The 22,823-nt window shown below is 40.0% G+C and overlaps 1 protein-coding gene across 1 annotated transcript in view; it reads left to right on the top strand.

Moving 5' to 3' along the window:
- Positions 1-22,823, top strand: part of KIF13A (kinesin family member 13A) — a 116,225-nt gene that overhangs the window by 23,933 nt on the left and 69,469 nt on the right. The window contains exon 3 of the mRNA XM_074146915.1: positions 22,057-22,069. Coding sequence (XP_074003016.1) covers positions 22,057-22,069 — 13 coding nt within the window. The remainder of the gene's footprint in view (positions 1-22,056; positions 22,070-22,823) is intronic.

Raw genomic sequence — 22,823 nt, 5'->3', positions numbered from 1 at the left:
GCTGTGTGTCCATGCTCATTGTACTATTCGGAACTTAGGTATTTTCCTGAAGTTCCATTGTTTGTTTCTCTACCTTTTAAACAGAGAAATTGACAATCTTTCTTTTTCTGACTTTTGATTGGCATAACAAACTTGAGTTGCATCACTTGTTTATACGGATCTTAATCAGGACTGTTTTTCACAGCTTTGCTCCATTTCCACAGATCTTCCCTTTTACCATAATTCAGTGTTATGTTTGAGCTGAAGTATAAAACTCTCGTGGGAACAAAAGGTCTGGAGAATTGTTCAAGACTGGTTTGCTTTTGAAGCAGGATTCCTGGTTAGCTTGCATGCCAGTAGTTAGATGATGCCAATAATGAAACAATTGCTTTTGCTGATAATGGTTTCTTCTGATGCTTGTTTGGGGGTGTTCCTTCAGGAGGAGGGTGCATGCTTTGGTGGAGATTATTACAGCATATTTCTATCACTGTTTTTCTGAGGAAATTCTTATGGGAAAATATTAATCATCTGCGAGGTATTACTACAGTATAAGAAAGGAAAGCTCCTCTCCTGTGTCTTACGTATTTAAACGATGCTGACACTGCAGTTTTCATGTTTGTGCTGTGGGTTAATCATTAATATGTAGTGTATATATATATGTAACATGCCCCAGGACACAGACACATGAGTAGGTTAACCAGTGGCATTTCAAGCTCTCTGTTTCGAAAGATTGCAGACATCTCGTGAAACCCCTAAAGGTGATGTGTCTCTAGATAATGGGACTAAGTAGATCTCTGCATTAATTCAGGCTGCATTTCTCATGCTAAGTTCCTGCCTTTCAAGGCGCAATCCTCTGTTTCTCATATTTCTGACAATGTTTGGTTTGTATATACACCTGACTTGATACAGGGTTATTACTTAGGCCTTACCCTTTCTGCTCTGGATTCATAAAGTATTATATCTTTAAGTTCTTGGGAAATCTGGTAGGCCAAATACTGAAGAACGATGAGTCTGGCCAGCCATTGGGTTATCGTTCATGTTATTGCAACTGTATGTGCTGTGTTACAGTAGCTTTTTTGGCTTTGTTTTTATACATTATGTATTTTCCCTGTGCAACAGACCAAATGATTTACACATCTTTTTCAGATATTTTGGGGAAAAAACACTTGTATTGTTGTATTTCTTTAATGTTGATCTAAAGTCTAATCCCATCATAAGAAACTCTTTGTCCTTGCATATAGACAAATCCAGTTGCTTCTTTGGGCTAAACAGATTTATGCTGAATTTCCTATCAAGATCACCGGTGGGTTACAGAGCTCTCCTGAGCACACCCTTATCTTCCGTTCATCACATCTGACTGGACTGTTGCTCTGGAAACGGTTGTAATGTCACAACTGACTTCATTATGATTAAATGAGGGGAAAAAAAATAGAACAAAAGAGCACATTCCTGTTTCAACATGCAACTTGGAAACTGAAACTCTCACATGCATTCTCTGTATTTCAGAGCAGTTTTTGGTAACAGGACACAGATATGTCCTGCTAGTCAGGAATAAAATCTATAATTTGAAATTGCTATTATTTATTTCCTTTAAATAGAATCTATAATCAGCTGATGTAGTTACAAGGATAGCTGATTTAGACTATTAAAAGCTGGATCTGTCAAAAAAGAACCAATTAGTATTTACACTTACATCTTTGTCCCTCGCTGAGACTTAATTAGTTGTCTTAAACACTGAGAGTGCTTTAGTTTCCAATTATATCTGGGATTATTTTTGATTTATTTCTAGTATGTGTATAATATTTGAGTTTCTGAAGCAGGTCCGTAACAGCAAATAAATAGAAGAGTATAAAAATGTGCCAGCCTGCTCCACAAAAATTTGGCACTGGCTCAGCATTGTTACTGTTCTAAAGCGATTTCTGTCTTTTGTGGTTACTTATCTTTTTTTTTTTTTTTTTTTTCTCTCAGTTCACACTTGATAGCTTGTCTGGTAACTTTGAATCTTTAATGCTGTATGGTAAATAAATAAAAACTTAATATTGACTAAAAAAGTGGAACACAAAGTTATGGTTTCCTAGACCCGCCCCCCACGTCTTTTTTTCCTCTTAGAAACTCTCTAGAAGCTTCTTGCTGAAGGTTGCCCAGTCGCTAGTCTTCTAAAGAGCCAACTCTTCTACCCATACAGCTTGCATTCAAAAACATGTAGTGCTTGGGAGTCAGATCAGTGATTCTTGCTTGGAGGTGAGAGGGAGGAGAACAGGAGGAGGTCAGTAGCTCTGCAGGGGTGCCACCACCCCCTGGCACGAGGGTGCCTGTGGAGTGCTGGCTGGATGTCCAGTTAATCAACCCTAACCGTCCCAGTGGTCCTCAGCTGCAGGTCTGGGTTTCTCACTGGTTTCTGTTGTGGCGTGGTGTGCTGCTGGTTTTATGTTGGTGCTGTGCTGGGAATCTATCCAGAGCTAGTTCCTGAACTGTGGCAGCCTGTCCTTGTTCTGGCAGCCTGTCCTTGTTCTGGGCCTTACAATAAAGGGGGCCGCTCGCTGAGGGATGCTCATTCATCTGCGCCGTCATTCGGAGCGCTCCTTGCTGCTGCTGATTCTGTGTGGAGGTGAAATCCCTAACAGGTCTGGCAAAAGCTGAAAAAAGGCTTGGCATACGTATTTCCATTAAGGCTTTAAAGATAATGACAAAGCTGAGGGACATGAGAACAAGGAGGACTGATTTCACTCGTGTTGCTTCCAGGAACAGCTTGATAGGTGCCACCGCAAATTAAGATAATGAGTTTGGGACACATGTTTAAATCCATATATTTTTTTTTCCCCCTCCCTCGTTCATTCATTTGGCTTGCTTTTTTTATTGTTACTGGTTTGTTACAGTAAATGAAGTAGTTAACCTGTGGGATAGCATAACAGAAGTGGCTGACGTATGGAAAGTAGGTGGGGTGAGGCACGCTGCAGAGACACAATAGTAGTTTTTTCTTTGGCTATATCCATATGAATTGCTAAAATTGACATTTGTAGCCATTGATAAACTTTGAAGTTATTAATAGTTTCAAGTAAATCGTAATTTTCTTCCCTAACAGTGTCTAATGCCTTCCTTTTTTGGCAAAGCAAAATGAGTAAGCCTATCCTGAGTAATACATGAGTTATCTTTTCCATTATCTCTCAGGAAGTCCTGATTGTTTCTGAAACCTCGCGTACTACTGATCTGCTACCTGAGGAATGTGTCCACTCCCTCTATTGTATGAATATGTGATGTAACCATTAATATGGATCTGTTGTTTAGTTGGTTTTTTTCTGGAAAAATAATTAACAGTATCAAAACAGTGAATCTTCTTGTACAAAGCAATCATTTTTCTTTTAATATATGTTTTTATAATCCACATAGGTAGATGTAGATGAGCACCTTATCTCTGAGAATCTTTGCATAATATCATGTATCCTATTGCTTTTGTTGCTGAATCCTAAGGTAACTTCTGAATCATAAGTTATGATCACAGTATGAAGACAGCCACTTAGTCATGCTGTTTCTGAAGAAGCCCTGAAGTAGGACTTCATTATCAAGGAAAATTTTGTGAATACGCATATTTCTGGATCTGTGAAATACTGGTAACGCTTACATGCAAAGTGTACATATGTTCAGTCAGAACTTTGTCACAGTAGTCCTGTGAATTATTATCAGTTTAATAAATGAGATAGGGTGTGTAAACAGCTATTTAATTCACAAAATTCAGGCAGACCTATTTTCATTGCGTGCTGTTACTGAACATACTGAAGTTGATATTTTTAGCAGACACACATTGTGCTGAGGGACCGTAGCTGTGAGAGGCCAGTTCTGTCTGAATTGCTATTTATAGGCTGGCCTGGAATGCTCACATGATGATAATGTTTGTGATCTTGGGTATTTATATTGCCAGCGATGCTATGGCAAAGAGCTTCTCAGTATTTCCATTATACAGTTCTATGTCCAAGCTGTATACCTAGTGCCTAACACAAAGCTTGGCTTGGAGATTGAGGATATACTTCCTCTGCAAGTGGAATAAATGCCGTCTTCATGTTTTTGTAAGAGCTATGTGATTGCAATGACTTGTATATTTCATTATCATGTTGCTACAACAAATGTTAAAACACATGGAAGTTAAAACAAGATCTGAAAAGTATCCATGGAAAAATGGTTAAAGAATAGACAGAAACCTGAAACTTAAGCGTTGGAGTTTGTATGTGAGGTCAGCCCAGTACAGTGGAGCTCAATCCAAAATGTCCAAGGCACAAATGGTTTGGAGCTAGGTTAGTGAGACCGTCTTGAAAACATAGGCCAAAATTGTTGTTGGCAATATGTCAGCATTTTGTTTCAAAGTGTTCTTTAATTAGTTTAGGTTCCCTCCAGTTTTTTCTCCCAGTGATTTTTTTAAAAACAAACAAACAAAAAACAAACGCGCACACACACACCCCCAACCAAACAAAAACCAACTTAATTTAAGGAGAGGAGGGGCAGAAAATAATCAAGCTGGCAGGAGAAGAATATCACTTATGTGTAGTTGTAATAAAATATGTCAAGGCAAAAAGGTGAAAAACAGATTTTTTTTTTTTTTGTTAGTTGCTTAATGGAATTTCTCTGTCTCTCTTCTGCCTGCCTTGTTATTTTTTCGCCCTCCTTTTTGAAATGGTTTGAGTTGCCTACTGCAGAGCAGCCTCTTGGTGCTCCATTCCTGTTTGCTCAGTATCACACTGCTGTGACGGCACTGCTCGTCAGTGCAGACTCTGAAGAGGCTATTTTATGGTTTCTCCTTGCATGTCTCTTCTCTAGGGGATGGAAAAAGCAGTGGCTATGCTTGTGCAGAGACACGAGTCCGCAGCGCTGTCGTTGTGGGGTCTTGTGTTGAGATTGCAGTTGGGGAGCTGCTGATACATCTGTGGCCCTTTATACCTTGAGCTGAAGACACAGGGACCTTGACTCACTAGCACTTAACGCTGCTCCAACTACATCCTGTGAGGTAAAAGTTAGAGATAACGAGCACTGTCCACTTCTGCTGTCTACCACTGTGGTACCAGTCACCATCCGTGAATGTAAGAGTCGTTTAGATGTGGTGTTGGGGGATATGGTGTAGGGAAAAACTTTGGAGAGTAGGGAAGATGGTTGGACTCGATGATACCAAGGGTCTTTTCCAACCTGAATGATTCTATGATTCTACATGGAGAAATGACCGCTAATTTGTCATTTTCTTCTATAAGGAAAAAAGAATGTTTTCCACTTACCCTCCTGTTCTTCCCTTCCCCTACCCAAAAAGTTGAAGAATTTATTCATTATGCTTGAAGTAAAGAATTAATTCATTTGAGAAGGGGATTTGAGCGTGGGATCCCCATTAACAAGACAAAATCAGGAGAGGATAGGACTTGATGAGACTTTTTGGTGTACAAAGGAGGTTCCTTTCCCCAAAGGCAGTGGAATGGTACTAGTTCAATTTGACGAGCTGGCATTGCATTTTATTTGGTGTATGCAACGTTATCTTCCATAGAATTTTCTGAATGAGAGAGGATTTAGAAAATTCTTGATGCTTCCTGCAGTGCTGTGTAAAAATTATCTCTATTTGTAACTGTCCAAGAGTTAAGAGTTACTGTTCTCATAGTAACTAAAGTACTTACTCTAAATATCTTGATACAGATTACGCTAAAAAAGTGCCATTTGGAAAATCTAGGGTTCTATTAAAAGGTTACCATTTTTATGTATCCTTACTTCATGCAGTTAAACTAATTTTTGGCTTAGCTTACAGTAATTTTTGTACAACTGATGTATAACTAGAGGAAATATTATACTGAGCTTTTGACTTCTGGTTGTATTGGTTTGGGACAAACTCCATTGTGTAAAAAGAGGAGGTTTAGATTAGGAAAGACAGATTAAATACAAAATAATTGCTTTTATCCTTGTCTGTTGACTAGTTAGCTACAGGTGTGTCACAAAGGAGTAGGTACAGGTGTGGTCAGTAAGACAAGAAGACAACATGCATTTTTGTGGGAGGTAGCACAAGATACTTTAAGTAGAAACAGAATTGCAATTCCAAAATGTAGCTGCTCATTTTATACTATAGTATTGGAGATGGAAAGCTGCGTTATGTCTACATTCGGAAGAAGCTTTTGTGTGTTACATTTATCTTGATCCTCACTACTATTTAGAATGCGAGGGGCAGAAAAGCTAAGATGCTTTTAGAATTTTCCATTGCAACCTGAGAATAAAGCAAATAATTTTAGCCCTTTAGATTATGAAGCAAAAATACTGTCCCTAGCCTAGCTTTTTTCCTGAAGTCGTATTTCTTAGATGCAGCTTTTGAATTGGATGATGGCACAAATCTGTTTGCAACATATTAAAAATAAAAAAGTACTGAATATTGCTTCATGTCCCAAGCTCTAGATTTTATTGTGCAGACAGGTCCTAAGCTAGAAGGATGTTTTTGCTGTATTTCACAATTCAGTACTGTCCTTTTGGTCTGGGACTTTTGTATCACTTTTTTTCTAATTGCTGTGTTTTTAATCTGCAACTTCTTCATCTGAAACAATGGTAAATGTTGCATTAGTAAGGGCATTGTCATTTCAGATAATTGGAGAGAGCCGATCAAGGGATTCTGCAGTTAATTTATCAACACTGTTAATTTAGTTTAAAAAATTAGTGTCTAGCGAAAGTATTGACGGCATTTTTAAGAATCTGACTTCATTGTTTTCTTACAATGCTTTTCAGCAATTCCTGTGTGAATGGTATTGGGTGGATAGTTTAGCTGAGGTCTCACACATGATTTTGTTCCCTTTAGAAGGGACATACTCTTTCTGCAAGTTTCCTTAGCTTCTTTGTAAAAAGCCTTCTGGAAGATTTAAGACTCAAAATAATTTTACAGGCTCCAGTGAGTTACTTTAAGCTAACAAGGCACTGATATTTGTGCTTCAAGTGTTTTGAAGGACAAGAAGCCAGTCACGACCCAGGGACTGTGACTTCTGTTTTTCCTTGATTAATAAAAATCACCGTCTCAGTAGGGATGAGCCACATGTCCAACCAAAACCTTCTCCTCTACCCCTGCACATCTTGTGTGGAGTCCTGAAGAAGTCTCTGCTTGTTCTGATACTTCTTCTTTTAGAAATGAACTGGCAAAGGGGTGAATACTGGTATGACGGAATATATTGGCACCACTATGCTGCTGCTGTTGTTAGAGTGTGGCAGCCACAGAAAGTTGTGGGAGGATCTTCAGGTGGGTTGTGGCTGGCTGATTAAAGGCTACATGAAACTTGCTGTGAAACTCAAAGCTTTTCTGACCTTACATACCCAGCCGTGGTTTCTGGACTCCCTGTTCTCAGGAGAATCATCTTGGAGTTATGCTCGTTCAAGGAAAACATCAGATTCATTCTCAGCAGCTGGGTGAAAAATGGCAAGGGACTGTCACAACCAACTGGGGAAGCATGTTAGGAAAAGGCAGGGAAGGAGGGAGGAAGCTTCGTGTCTTGGTGCAGCTATGAACTGATCTTGACGGCTGTGTTTTCTTCTGGCCCTCCTGTCCCAAAAATATCCATTGGAACTAGGAAGTAGAGAATGGCAGTAATGGTGGTGAGCTGCTTACAGACCACTTTTACATGAGGAACCAATAAATAAGTGAGAAGTCCTTGGTCTAGAAGAAGACAGTTGGGGAGGGGAAGGGGGTATCGTTAGAGATCTGTACATCCACGAACAGCAGAAGGAAACAATTTACTGTCTGTTATCTTACAGAAATGTGGGAGTTCACCTTAAATTATCAGGAGGTGGGTTCAGAACAAATGCAAAGATATACTCGTAATTAAACTGTGGACTTTGTCACAGGATGGTGTCACTTTAAAAGTCCATGTGACTAAAAATAGTTAGGTAAATTAATACAGAAGAAAAAATCATCAAAGGCCATTAAGCTCAAACATACTAGTACGTTCTGGCTGAAGTTTCTCACTGTGCCTGTGTGCTGCAGCTGCGCTAGGATGCTGCTAAGTTTTCTGCTGTGTTCATCAGGTGGCTTGATTAAAGGAACTAATGACTGTCAAGAGACATTATCTGCCCCTCTTATGATGCACCAGTGATGTTCGACTTCACCTTTCTCTCCCTGGGTTCATGTTCCCAATTGCATGTTGGCATTTACTGTGCACATTCCCTGCATTGGTACAGCTGGCTTCTGATTCTATAAACTAAATCGGTGAATTTTTAAACTTAAGAATGGCAAAGCAAACTAATGCTCCCCCCTGACAATCTGAACCCCCTCGCCACGCATTTATCTGGCAGAGGCACAGCTGAATGTGACAGACTGGCACAGAGCTGGGAGCAAAAAACTGGAGAAGAGCAGAAACTTCTTAAACTGGCTTTGCCTCTTGAACAATTATGGTGAGGTATTCTTAGGGCAACTGTTGCCAGTGTCTGTTGGTCTGAAGCTTACTCATTCTGCTTCAGACCTGAAACCCAGCGTGTACACTTGAAACCCTACCTGCTTTTCTCCTCCCCTGTCCCCTGCAGAGATAAATCTATTTCACCTGCAGCCTAATTAAAGATACAATCTTTGCTTTTAAAGTTTTCCTTTCTCTGTTTCTGAAATGTTCTCAGAAAGAACTTGCTAACTAAAGTAGTTCTTCAGCTTTCAAAAATTAAGCTATTTCTAGCGTTCTTGCCTCCTCCTTTCTTTCTGATCTCTAATGCAAACTGAAATGTGTCATAATTCTTCCCTTTGCAATCCGTGGAACACCTAGGCAATGGTTCTTCAAGAGTACTGAGGGAATATAGCAAAGGCTAAAGAGAGTTATGCTTTCTATTGCAAAAATATGTTTGTTTCTAAGAATGTTCTTATTTTCCAAACTGTTTAAATAAAAATGTTACTTCATAAGCAACGCAGTATAAATACAACATAGGAACAATGCTACTTTAAAAAATGCTTGGCAGAACCTCTTTTGGAATATTCTCTACAGTTCAGATTCACTATGTTTTAAGAAATATAAATTCAAGCTGATTTGAAGTTAAGATGGCTAGAGGACTGCAGAACCTATATAGAAGTGTACGTAGAGCTAGGAGGGAAGCGAAACACATGAGAGCATATGTAGAAAGCTGTGTTAGGTTGACATGTTAAATTACAGGACAATGTTGGTAAATGAACAAATAAATGAGACTAAATTTCTTCATTATCACAAATGGGGAAAGCTTTCTGGACAGCAGGAGAATGAATAGCCTTCCATGAGGCAGAACAACATCAATGGCTTTGAATTGTTCAGGCTCCTTTGCAAAAGATCTTATGGCATTGTTGCCTGTGACAGCTCTACCCTATAATGACCTGGAGATCCTTGCTCTATGTTCTATTGCTTTATTTAGCCAGTTAATGTATATTGGCAGATGTGATCTCACTTCTTAGCTGTAAGAACAGACATAACTTATTTTCTGGTTCTGCCTTTTCAGGAAATACTGAAAATCCATTTCAGTTCTTTGGTAATTCTTTGATCACATTAATGACTTGTGCACCGTAATATTGTGACCTTTTTCTAGGCCTTAAAAACTATCAGTGTCTAAGAAGTCTGAGATGACTTCTGTTTCTCTTATGCTGTCTTGTAATGCTCACTAAAACTGCATTCTAGCTGTGCTTGTGATCCTGTGATTCATGTGTCCATGTTTACTCTTTGAAATGGACATTTCTTATGTTGAGAACTGCTTGCAATAATTCGTCTGGAATTTTACTTTTGCCTTACACTGTAGCATTGCTGTTTGTTTTCCAAAACGTTGCAATTTTTATGGGACAGAGGCCAACTCTTTAGTGTGCATTGTAAAAATGAAGTCTATTGTAACAAAACAAATAATGATAAATTATGCCCCTCTTCTGAGTTTGAATGATAGGCTACAATTGCTTGCATTTAGCTGTGAACCCATTTTCCACTGAGGCACTTCAAAGCTGTATCTGTCTTCCTTTAACTTCATAGATAGAGTCTGTATGTAAAGTCAGCAGAAAATCAGTTTTGTCTGTTTTAACCATTTATGATATTTCTGACTTGTGAACGCAAACTTTATTTTTTGTGAAGAATTATTTGAATTTGTACTTTATGCCTTCTGGCTCTTACTGAGGTTTGTTTCAGAGTTTGTCTCCAAGCATTTCATTTGCACTGGAGCTGTACAAAACCATCACTTTCTTAGTGATTGACTGTGACCATCTGCTTAGAACTAAAGAAAACAGAGGTTAAATTAAACCCCCTTTATCTGCCAGAGCAAATTAAAAATTGCTGCTGTGATGTTATAGTAGTATTGTCCAAGCTTGTTCACTGAAAATCAATAGGTGAAACCTGGATGCTGGTCCTTGCCTGATAACATCACTTGATGGGCGCAATGAATAATGTTCTTCACAGCAGACTGACTGTATCTTTTTGGACATGTGAAGAAATTTCAGTCATAAAAAACAGGTGTGAAACCCCAGTGAAGGTTGCTGGGTGGCCACAAATTTTATCTTTCATGTTGAAAATTTCTCTCCATGAAACTGAGATACGTAGGTTGATGTGGGGAGCACACCATCTAAGAATTTTTAGAGGTGGTTTTTATTGACTTCAGTTGACATAAGTCACAGAATTATGGAATTGTCAGAGTTGGAAGGGACCTCTAGAGGTCATCTAGTCCAACTCCCCTGCTAAAGCAGGATTGCTTAGAGAACATTACTTAGGACTGCATCCAGGCAGGTCTTGAATATCTCCAGAGAAGGGGACTCCACAACCTCCCTGGGCAGCCAGTTCCACTGCTCTGTCACCTTCATCGTAAAGAAGTGGGATGATAGTACGCGTTATGAATTTCTGAATCGCAACCTTACAGATCATCTCTCATACTAATGTTCGTGCTGCTACTGTATGCCACAGTATCTTTAAAAAATTGGTTTTAGCACTTTTCACAGAAGTGTTGAGGTTGTCAGGTACCTCTGGAGGTCACCTGGTCCACCCCCTCACTCAAGCAGGGCCACTTAGAGCCAGTTGCCCAGGACAGCGTCTAGAGGGCTTTTGAGTATCTCCAAGGAGGGAGACTCCACGACCCCTCAGGCAACCTGTGCCAGCGCTCGGTCACCCTTACAATGAAAAATTGTTTCCTGATGTTCAGAGGGAGTCTCCTGTGTTGCAGTTTGTGCCTGTTGCCTCTGGTCCCGTCACTGGGCACTACTGAAGAGAGCCTGGTGCCGTCCTTGTTTGGATGCTCCCTTCAGGTGTTTATATACATGGATGAGATCGTCCTTGAGCTTTCTCTTCTCCAGGCTGAACAGCCCCAGCTTTCTCAACTTCCCCTCACAGGAAAAATGCTACAGTCCTGAATTTTAACTTTTAAAATTTTTTATTTTTTTCCTGGTTCTGTTATTCTCCAGCATATAAAGCCAGGCTTTCTTAAGAACAGTAATTTAACCATTTAGGATTCAAGTAGATCTAGAAAAAGAATTACTGGATTCAAATACTGTTGGGTCTTTTAATCTGTGATCCATTAAGGTCATCTATTCCAGTCATAAAATGATACTTGGTCTTTTTAGTCCTGGAAAGATGTTAGACTTACTGTTGCTACAGGCCTAAATATTTCCTATTTTGTTGTATGTAAGTGGTGTGTACTTCATTTTTCAGTCTAGGAAAATTTAGAGGTCTTATTTATTTTTCCACAGTGCTAGTTGTGCTAGTTCTAGTGGTTGCATAGAAGTCTGGAGTGTTTGTCGCTCCTCTCATTTATGTCTTACTGTATGGCACATGGTGAGAAGGTGATTGTCTTTACTACCAAGTGCATGTTTTTGCATACATAACATAATGCCTGATAGAGAGGTCTTGCCTGCAAGTTTTGCTGTAGAAAAGAGGAAACCTTTGTGGCTCAAAGTAACATTTATACAAATTGTCAAAAATTCAGGGCTCACTGTGGAAGGGGGAGCCTGTTAAATTTTGTTGGTTTCACACCCCACCCCCTGTTATATAGGGGGGGTGTTCTCTGTTGTGTTCTCTGACAAGGTATTCAGCCCAGTAACTCATTTACCTCTCTGGTGTCTACCAGAAAAGCATCCAACCTCTGTTTGAAGCCCTCAGGTAGAGAATCTGTGAGTGCCATTGCAGTTGTCAGCTGGAAATTATCCATTCTCGGATCCTAGAAATGAGTTCAGGATGTGCTTTTCCCTGCTAGGTTCAGTAACTTGGGGCTTGATGTCTTCTCGCTGTGAAGACCATTAGCCTCTTGGCAGTTGTTCTGGTTTTGTTAACTGATAAACCTGGAACACACAGAGGAATTTTTCTGGCCTTTGGGTAACTTTTGTGGTTTGTTTCATGGCACGCTAGGTTACTAAAGCTAACTAGGTTACTGACTGAGCTTTGTAGAGATCAGTGAAGAGATCTCTAGAGATCTCACTTGCATGAGTGCTATGTGAGAATAAAGTCCCCGTGGTACTTTTAGGTGTTGGTCCTGCAGCACCTCAGGAGACCTTATTCACTCTGTCTATTTATGTAGAGTTGATTGAGTTTACATTCTTGATATATTGTTCCACACAATAAACCTTTCTTATCCCGTGAATCATCATCATCATCTTTCTCTGCACAGTGTCCACTTTCTGGCAAATGGTAGCAGTTGTTAATGCCGTCTGTTCAAGCAAATAGCGTGATCTCAAAGTCACCAAAGCAGTTGGTGTTGCAGCCGGCTGACATAGACCTTCTTCTGCAAAATCTTTTTAGCGAAGTGACGGAAATTGCTATGCTAATGTATATTGTCACCAAACCTGGAGAAAGTTTGAATTTCAAATACAAATTAATGAACAGTATTTTCTTTCTGATCAGTTAAATTAATACTTCACTAAAAGTGCATGCTACGATGAAACGAAAATAGTAATTTGTTAAATTTTGCTTAGTCTCAGCTTTTCATACTCTAGTTACAGTGAAAGAATGCTAACGTATATTTGCAGAGCTGTGGGAAAGGATGAAGTGTCATGCCCAATTAGCATCTTTCTTGAAATCTCATTAGTAACATAAAGTAGATGAAATTTGAATAATAATTTTCCCTGTTGTGGTAAAGGAATGTGACAGTGAGACTTGGGGGTTCTTGTCTGTTGTCCAGCCTGAAGACATGGTCAGGACTGTTACACGTGTATCTTCAGAAACTTCTCAAGTATATCCTTGTCCTGACTGAATAAGAAAGAATATGCTTACCTCCCAGCAAAAAGAGTGAGGGTTTTTTTCTTCTCCCCGCCACCCCCACTCCCCCCCCCATTTACTGGGGAAAGTAAGGTGTTACAGCCAAGGTTGAGAATCCAGTTACTCATTTAACACCTACGGTTTAGTTCTTTCCAGTACATAGTCTTTCCACTGACTTTTCTGTCTTGACTTTTCTTTCTTCCACACTTTTCTGTCTTGATCCTCGTCAACAAAGCTGCTAATTGGTCTTCGTCTCTTTGTAGCAAATTGTAATGCTTGAGTTTTGAACAGGCAAACTAACAATGCGGAATTTAATTTGTGAAATGCTAATTGCTTAGCAAACTTTCTTCACATGCCTTTGAAAGTGATCTCTTGCAATACATACTATATATAGTGATAAATAGGGGTGTGTTTTTCAGATAGCTTTGAGCAGTGCCTGCAGAAGGGGTGTATCTTCAGTGTAGCCTGGTATTTTGATGGCTCTTACAGGCAGCATTTCTGAAGGAATTTCTGAGGAGCAGTAGTAGCATTGAAAGGGAATGTTTTCCATTGACGTTGGAGACTTACGAGGTAGTTTAATAGCTGGGAGTAGCTGACCCAAGTGACTGGTGGGTTGGGTGTGAGTTGCAATAGAGTTTGTGCACAGAGTTGAAATGCCAGTTAATCTCAAGGTGTTGTTCTCCTCAAGAGCGCTGGTAATAAATGCAACAGAATAAGAATAATGGATGCCTAATAAATGCCATGGTAATTTTATTAACACTTATAGCATATGTTTCCACATACTTTCCAGAAATAGTCTATGTTTGCCCTGACAGCAGTTTCATTGCATTCATGCTAAGAGTCATTCGAGACTAGTCTCCAGAGCTAGCAGATCTTGGACTCTGAGATCATATTCTTTTTCCCCTCCCTCTTTCCCTTATCCCTCTGAACCTGATTAGTTAATAAAAATCTCCTCATTTAGATTCTTTCGCATTCAGTTTTATTGAAAAGGAGGGAGAAAAGCATCAGTTTTAAAAGGGTCAGGACTACTTGGTGAAATAACTACCACCAGTAGGAATCATTGGGTAGAATTGCATTCCTTTGCCATTTTGTTACGAGGCTAGTTGGATGCTAACAAGAACAAGATTAATATACTTGTGTTTGTGGTTATGCTGTATTTCTGATAGGTGCAGCAGGTTTCTATCACCATAACTAGAGTCTTGGATAAGCTTTGAATGAGTGTGATTAAAGACTTGCGGAAAATAGATTATTTAATGTGGTAGGTTGTGGACAGGGTCTCAGCAGTCAGGATTGATTTAGAGCTATTCATCGCAGAACAGAATGACAATTTTAGTCAGTTTTTTTGCCTTTTCAGTGGAACTAAGCAAATTAACTGAAATGGGATAAATTTTTTTAAAAAGCTTATTTTATGTGGGAGGGTAGGCAGGGAATATTTTCTAGCAAAGTGATAGGTTAATCTTTCTGCTTATGGGTGGTGGCTATTCTGCTAAGCCGATCACTGTTTGTGAAGTGGCGTGCTGTTGCATGTAGGACAGGTATCAGCCCTTTTTCAGACTGTCAGCAGAAGTTGTTTTTACATGAATGCCAAGGCTTCTGTGTAAAGATGAGAACCTGTTGACTTGAAGTTCAAGAAGTTGCTGGCACTGGATTAATAATGCCTTGGGCAGTAAAAATAGTGAGAACTTGGAAGTGAAGGTAAGTTAGGGATAGTGGTGTTCCATGGCAGTTGTCACTTCTGTTTTCCATCTTGTAAATGTCAGAATATAACGCCTTTCACTTATTTTAATGAGTTCGTGTTGGTTTCATAACTTCTGGTGCCTTTTTTTTTGGTAGTTCATCACTGCTGTAGTGAATGAATCATAGAATCCTCTGGGCAGGAAGGGACCTTCAAAGGTCATCTAGTCCGACCCCCCCCCCACAGTCAGTGGGGACACCCCCAACTAGACGAGGTTGCCCAGGGCCTCGTTGAGCCTCACCTTGAATATCTCAAGGGAAGGGGCCTCAGCCACCTCCCTGGGCAACCTATTCCAGTGCTCCACCACCCTCATGGGAAAGAACTTTTTCCTAATGTCTAATCTAAACCTGTTTTTTTCCGGTTTAAAGCCATTGCCCCTTGTTCTGTCATTGCCGGCCTTTGTAAGCAGACTGTCTCCAGCCTTCCTGTAGGCCCCCCTCAGGTACTGGAAGGCCGCTGTTAGGTCTCCCCGGAGCCTCCTTTTCTCCAGGCTGAACAACCCCAGCTCCCTCAGCCTGTCCTCGTAGCAGAGGTGCTCCAACCCCCTGATCATTTTTGTGGCCCTCCTCTGGACCCTCTCTATCAGGTCCATGTCCTTCTTATATTGAGGGCTCCAGACCTGCACACAGTACTCCAGGTGAGGTCTCACCAGAGCAGAAGTGGCAGAATCACCTCTCTGGATCTGCTGGCAACACATCTCTTGATGCAGCCCAGGATGCGATTGGCCTTCTGGGCTGCAAGTGCACATTGCCTGCTCATGTCCAGCTTCTCGTCCATCAGCACCCTCAAGTCCCTTTCCTCAGGGCTGCTTTCTAATACCTCATCCCCTAGTCTGTATTGATAGCGAGGATTGTTCCGGCCCAGGTGCATAACTCTGCACTTGCTTTTGTTGAACCTCATGAGGTTTACTTGAGCCCACCTCTCCAGCCTGTCCAGGTCCCTCTGGATGACATCCCGTCCCTCTGGTGTATCGACCAGACCACAGAACTTAAGTTCTTGGAATGGAACCCTGTTATGGTGAAATATCCAGGCATTTTCTAGGTTTCTTTAGTGTCATGGAAGTCAAACTACTGCTGTAATGTCTGTTTTGTTTAACTTGCAGTCCAGTATTTGTCATCCTGATTTCAGTGTCTGGCTTTTCTCTCTTTGCGTGTGGTAGGTTTGCAGCGAGTAGCACAGGTTCTTGATGCAGTGTGTCCATAAAGCATGAGAGAACAACCTATTTTTACAGTATGCATCTGTTTCTGGTGGTGTTTCTGATTATGATCAGCTCCTACCTTATTATGCAGGCACTTGCTCAATTGCTTTACTTGTTAAAATGTTTTTCTCTTGCTGTTCTTCAAAGGATTATTTTGTCTATAGAACAGATTTTTGCTGGCTGGGAGGATTAAACAGATACAGGATGTACTGCCCACCTTTTGCAAGCATATAAAATAACTAATTATTTGTGTATGTATGTGTGCTCATACAGTATGTAAAGTAACTCTGCCAGGATTCCTGGTATCGAATTGTGATGCCAACTTCATTAGGGAGCTCTGCAGGAGGTGCCCCAGCCAAGCACAAAGGTAGGACAGTGTTCCCCTTCAGGGCATCGCCTCTGCCATTTCCTTTGATCATTTTCTGCATTTAAAAAATGGAAGGGGGAAATGGGCAAATAAATGTTGGTTTTCTGTGTTCTTTGTAGAGAAAATGGTGTACTGCCAGTAGTTGCAGTACATCATCATCTGAAACTGTTAGTGTGGCAAACAGTGATCTTTTTCTAGATAAGTACTTTTGTTAAGTAATACATTGTCCATTAATAATATACAGGCATGCTTTTTAAGCTGCTTGGTATCAAGCCTGCAAGTAACAGCCTGCAGTGATAAACCGAGAGACAACGAAGGGTCTTAGAGCTCCATGATCTTACCGTGAAGGATAGAAGAAACATCATCTCTTTGCTCCTGCATAATTTACATTGTTTGCAGTTGGGAGTGTTGAATGTCTGCCCTCTCTGCAGCCACTCTGAAAGCCTTATATACATGGATAAAGAAACAACGGAGTTGCTTTGATGGAGTAAAGCAAGGTGCGCTTATTATGATGGTCCTACCGCTGGTTTGCTCCCTTGCACTCTGCCTTTGAGCGAGGCAAACACACACTGCAGGTGATACTCTCAGCCTGAGCTGTAAGGCAGCCTGATTTAAAAAACAAAACAAAATTGAAAACCGCTCCAAAAATACTTTTATTACTTGTTTTGAACAGCTGGCCTTTAGATTCCAGAGATGCTGGAGCAGCGGCGAGAGAAGAGAACATGCTGAAATCAGTGGGGAGGAGCACAAAGCTACACCCTTGCGTATGCCTAAAAGCATAACAAGTTCAATAACCTGTTGTGACTTGATGTAGCTGGGAAGAGGCTGTAGACTTGTATAAAGAAGTCATAAATTTTCTAGTACTGCAGAATTCTCAACAGAATAAACAGCACGTGAGGAATATGTAGAAACTAAATTTTGGAAACTGTGGCTATCAAATGCTGTTAAAGAGAGCTCAAAAGTAAAAGTAAAAAATACTCCTTTTATCTCTCAGGGTGATCTGTTCAATTTGCTGATCTATAGGCTTACAGAGGAAAAAAGGAAGACTGTTTTATTTCTTTTTAATTCATCACATAAAAGCCTGAAGACTTCTTTCCCTTTTCAAGTATATTGGTAGTTGCTTGTAATAATTCTTTTGACGAGTGACTCTGAGGAGTGCTTTGATGACTATGTAGCTACTACATGTAAACACTTAATTAAATATTTGGGAACACAGTGAGTACCATGAATTTGCTGTGGCTGCACATGTGATGAGAGCAAAAAGGTATTTCAGACTCGGTGTCTTAGATGATGATTTCTGGTGTAGTCAGCTTAGAGCAAGCTGCTAAGCCATGTGGTTCATTCATCGTCTGCTATAGGTACTGTGTGTGGTTACTTAACACAGCTGGTTATGAGTGCTTTGTCTTCATTAACTAATTGTGAGAAAGGAAAAGAATCCCCCAAATACTTCCCAAAATACAGCATAATTATAGTACCATTGTGACCTACTTGGCTTCTTAGCACAGCGGAATCGGAGATGAATTGGGCTGTGTGGGTGTTGTTCCAAAGAATCTAGGACCTGTTTTTCAAAGATGCTTTGTTCCTCTATCTCCTTTTATGTGGAGTACCTGGTTTTACACCTACATTCTTATTTTTAAATGTAACTTGTCCCTACTGAAGGTGACATTCTTGACTGGGAGTAGGTGGAGTGATGAAACCCCACTATATGTTAAGGGGAGAAAAACCAATTCTTTCAAGTTTTTTGATGTATAAAATGTTTTTCCTTCTGGTAGAAGTCACATTTGGTTGGGAATGCTGACAACACTCACTAAGGGACAAAAACCAGGTGTAGTTCTGAAAATGATTAGGTCCTTAAGATGACAGTATCATGTACTTCTGGACGCTCATTGTGCAAGAGTGTCCTGTTGCTTCCTATTGCATGGGACTAGTTTTCTAGTGAGAATGTGTAACGCCAATTTATATCAACTTTTTATATGATAGACTCCTGCAAAATAGTGTAGGTAGTTAAAAAAAAGACAACCTTTGCTGCTATTAAACTACTAGAAGCGCGCTCCTCTCATTGTGTTCTGTTACTGGCAGTGGGTAGATGGTAAAGTGTGGATGCAGTGAGGAAGACTGCTTGTTCATGTATCAGTGTAGATCATTAGAACTGACATCTTGTGAATTAATTCTCTTAGCAAATGTGAGAAGCATTATTGGTTTAGTTTTAGCAGGAGACAATAGGGGAAAAAAATGTTTGCATTAGCACAAAGCTTTCTAGAAATTTGTTTTCTCCATCTAGATAAAAATTTGAGATAACTACACATTCTGCGGTCTTGGTGTGTGTTGTCCAAGCAGGACAGGAGAGGCTTAATGCTGTTGTGAAATATAAAGCCTGAGTAGATTCTAGGAGCAGACCTCAGAGGATGTACTGCTCAGTAAAGTTAGGAAATCTTTCTAGTGATGTTTTACTAGAGTCATGATGGCTTAAGGATAAAGGCAGGAGGGAATTTCGGAAGCTCAATGGGCTTTGTGATCATTGAAATTCAGATTTTTCCTCTGGCCTGTGAGAATATTTTTCGGACTCTTGGTGGTATGTACTTTGGTTTTGAATTCTAGGCATGTGAGAAAAGTCAGTCTTCCATCTGAGTGTGCAGACGGAATATGCCCTTCGTCAGGTTAACCCAAAATCTGCTGTTGTGCAGGTGCATTATAAGGTCAGGTAACTCTGTGATAATTTCCTGAAGTGCACTAGCTGTAAAATCAGGAGATTTTATTGTCATTTAAAGCTATACCCGGGCATTGTCATTGACACCATGGATGATTAGACATGGAATGAAAAATTCTGGGAAATAAAAATTCTAATTGTTGTATCTCTGTGATCTGCTCTCTGTCCTGTTGTTGTCACCCCCCACCCTGCCCCAGCTGTGACACTGAGTCACCACATTTATATGGTCAGTGTTTGGTAAAAATTGAGATAAAGCCAATTATTTATGAAGCGGAAAGCTGCTGGTTTCTGGGAAAGGAAAGAAACCATGTGGCACATATTAAAAAAAAATAATAATAAAGCAAGGCAAAACAAAAAACCCAAGTGAAATATTGATTGAGGCTAATGCAGGTTTTATAGCACATCTTTAAGCTGCTACAGATGTGATTTCCGGTAAACTGTGAAGAGTTCTTTATTTATTAGTCTGAGTCCTTTGATTGAAGAAACTATTCCGGAGTGTCTCCACCTGAATCACTGCCAGCATAATGGTTACAGTGAGTTGGGTTAGCTGGAATTTCCAAATAGCTTAAAAAAAAAAAAAAAAAAATCTATCGTGTGAGCCAGTACAGCTGACTTACCCCAGAGGCCCTTGATTGTATTGCTGCTGGTGATGCTAGCAGGGGAGTTGTGGAGTTGCTAGTTTGGTCTTAGTAGCCCAGGAGTTTGGAGCAGTAGGATGTGACATACGGTAGGAAGCTGCAGCTCCTTGTGCTTTGAAATCCAGGAGATCAGTGATGAATATCTCACTTCCAACTGGGAAGCTGTGCTGTCCACCAGTGGTTTAAAAAGTTGCTATTACGCTTTTCTTAAAATGGGCATCAGACGAAGATAAGAAGAAACTTCCTAAAAGGTAGTGGGTTGCATTAAGTAAATAGCTTTAAAAAAAAAAAAAAGCGTCAAACCATTTGTTTACTTCAATGATGTTCTGTACCTTTTCCAATTGGAGTTTATAAGAATGATCTCAGAAAAAAAACCCAGTTGATAAACTTTCTGTTGGTGTTTACTTCAGTTAAACTGTTCAGGGCTTATGCTGAACCTCTACAGCAGTCTATCAGGAATTCCCTAGGAAGGCTGATGTATTCTGGAATTATTTTTCAAAATATGAGTGTATTTAAAAGCTTTCCAAAAAAACCTTGGATGACTTCCTTCCATAGGAACTTCTCTTCCAAGTAGGAACTTCTCTTCCAAGTAGGAACTTCTCTTCCAAGTAGGAACTTGAAGTTTAGAGCTGGTGCCGGAACTCTGGCTAGACGAGCTGATAGCACTGGACTTTCATCACATCTGAAAATCGATTGAAGTGAAAAATATTCAAGGTACAGCTAAATGTATTTTTCAGTTAGATAAGAGCATGTTCTGTGCAAGTTCTGAGCCACCTGGCCATGAGTTACCTGTGAGCTGAGCTGGTGCAGCCACCGTTAATGAGAGGGTAAGGCTGCAGTGAGTGGTTTGGCTCTGAGGCAAAGGATGTTTGCATTATACCAGTACCGTGTACCAGCTGTGTAACTTCTGGTCTAGGCAGACATGTCATCTAAGGTACGAGCTGAGAGTAGGCAGAAAAGATTGCATAAGGATGCATTTGTGGATTTGCTTCTCTTTGGCTTTTTTTTTTTTCCGAGCCGTTGTGTTGTGGGTTGCTAAGAAAACTGCTCAGTGGTGTTGGTTGGTTTTTTTTCCCCAGCTCTAACGTGGTGGAGTTAGTATGTGTAGTCTGGTGGGTGAAAGCATGGCTTGATCCCACATGTTTCTGCACTCTGACTGTAGCCCCTTAATATCTTTGAATTTTGTGTAGTGTGTCTGTTGCTGGGTAGACGGAGACCTTTCATCCATATCTTTATCTTATAAACCTTCTGCGTTCTCTGCTTGTGCTGTTTTGTCTGTAGAGCTTTCTGGTTGTGTTTTTTCTCTTCATCTACATTTGTATTTCTTTTTTTTTTCTTGATGTAAAGAGAAAGTGGAAATTTCTTCCATTTGTCATTTCAGGCTTATTTCAATGCATAATTTAAACATAGGCCTAAGGTTGTAGTTCTCATAAATGGCCAAAGCCAGTCTGATTCAGCACTGTATTTTCACCTTCTCTCTTGCAGTGGCACTAGTGAGCCCAGGGCTGCACAGTGAGACAGGGCAGCAACCTCACTTGAAACCAATCCCACCAAAAAAAAGCCACATTGATTTAATTTACTGTCGCCTTACGGCTGCCAGCATGAGCATAAAAGCATTTAAGGACCAGTTGAAGTACTCTGAGCTGCTGTCTTTAGTTTGCGCGTTTCTTGTCTCTGCTTTATTTCTGAGAGCACTTGTTGGAGCTGTGTGTGAAGGGTAATGGTGTTTTTGCCTTGGCTTCCTATGCTCTGTGTAGGCTTTCTGTGGCCAGGGAAGATGCAGGGTTATTTTTCTTCACACGTCTATAATCTCTACAAGAAACGTTTGTTTGACTCTTGCCTTGGTCTTGCATGTGTAGCACTGCTGAAGTTGGTGGGGCTTCACCCTGGCGCCTTGGTCTGCCAGTTCGCAGGCGCAGTTTGTTTGCCACAAAAGATGGGCTGTGTTTTGACTTCCCCAATAAAGAAAACAGATGCTTGTTCCTTCTGGAACACAGTGCTATTAGATTTTTATACCTATAAGGAATCTGACATGTTCCTTTCTTTTTAATGGGAGGCTGTATTACTAATTAAGTAATTACTGGTTAAAAATTTGTGGTGTATAATACAAGTATCTTCTGATCTGATTATTCTTAAATACATTGTGGATTACAGAAAAGTTCAGATTATAGTAATAATGTACACTAACTTTGTTTCTTTTCTCTTTCTTTGCTTCCTCCCTTTATGTGAATGATGTATTCATACTTCTCATCATTGCTGATTACTTTTTTTGCCAATCATCAAGAAAACCACCTAAGGTAAGTATTTATTCTCTTTTTGTATTTGTATCTGTATGAAAATGTTGAGCAATGCAGAAATATTGGGTGTGTTCCTGTAGTATGTGATGAATACAGCTTTGATAAAGGAACATACATTAAAAATAAATCTATTCCTCATACTTCTGAGTTAAAGACTTCAAAATTCCAGAAGAATATATTTTAGTCCAGCTGGCATGCAGGCAAGGCACATGACTTGTTAAAGCTGTGACCAGGACAAGCCATGATTTTAATGCATTCATAAAAACATTTGAAAGAGTAAAGAAGTATTGTGCGTAAAACATTTCATTGCATGTAATTCTGCTTAGAAGCTAAAATACTGTATTTAAGTGGTGGCAAAATACATCTAGTAAGAAACAAACTGTTCTTGTTTCTAATTGATGATCTTCAGGAATTAATAATTTGTGTAAAAAGTGGCCAAAGTGCGTTGTGATTCACCTAGAAAAGATGCTCTAGGTTGTTTGTCATGCAAGGGAAGGGAGGGAGAATGAGTGTTATGTGTCTATTGGGTAGAGAAGGAGCCTCAGTGGGATGACAAGTACAGTACCAGTACAGGGCTGGTAGCAGTGATAGGGTAAAATGACCGTGTGAACTACATCTTGTCAGCGCACTCAAAACCGTATTGGTATTTTGCTTCAGCAATTTAATAATAATTTTATCTTTTCCATTTCCATTGGATGGTACTTTTTTTACAGCAGAAAGCTGTAGTTAGCTCCGAATGAGGTTTTTTTTATGT

This window comes from Numenius arquata, chromosome 4, assembly GCF_964106895.1.
Source record: "Numenius arquata chromosome 4, bNumArq3.hap1.1, whole genome shotgun sequence".
Taxonomy (NCBI): domain Eukaryota; kingdom Metazoa; phylum Chordata; class Aves; order Charadriiformes; family Scolopacidae; genus Numenius; species Numenius arquata.
Note: the sequence above shows the minus strand (reverse complement) of the source record. Positions and strands in the feature narration are given on the sequence as shown.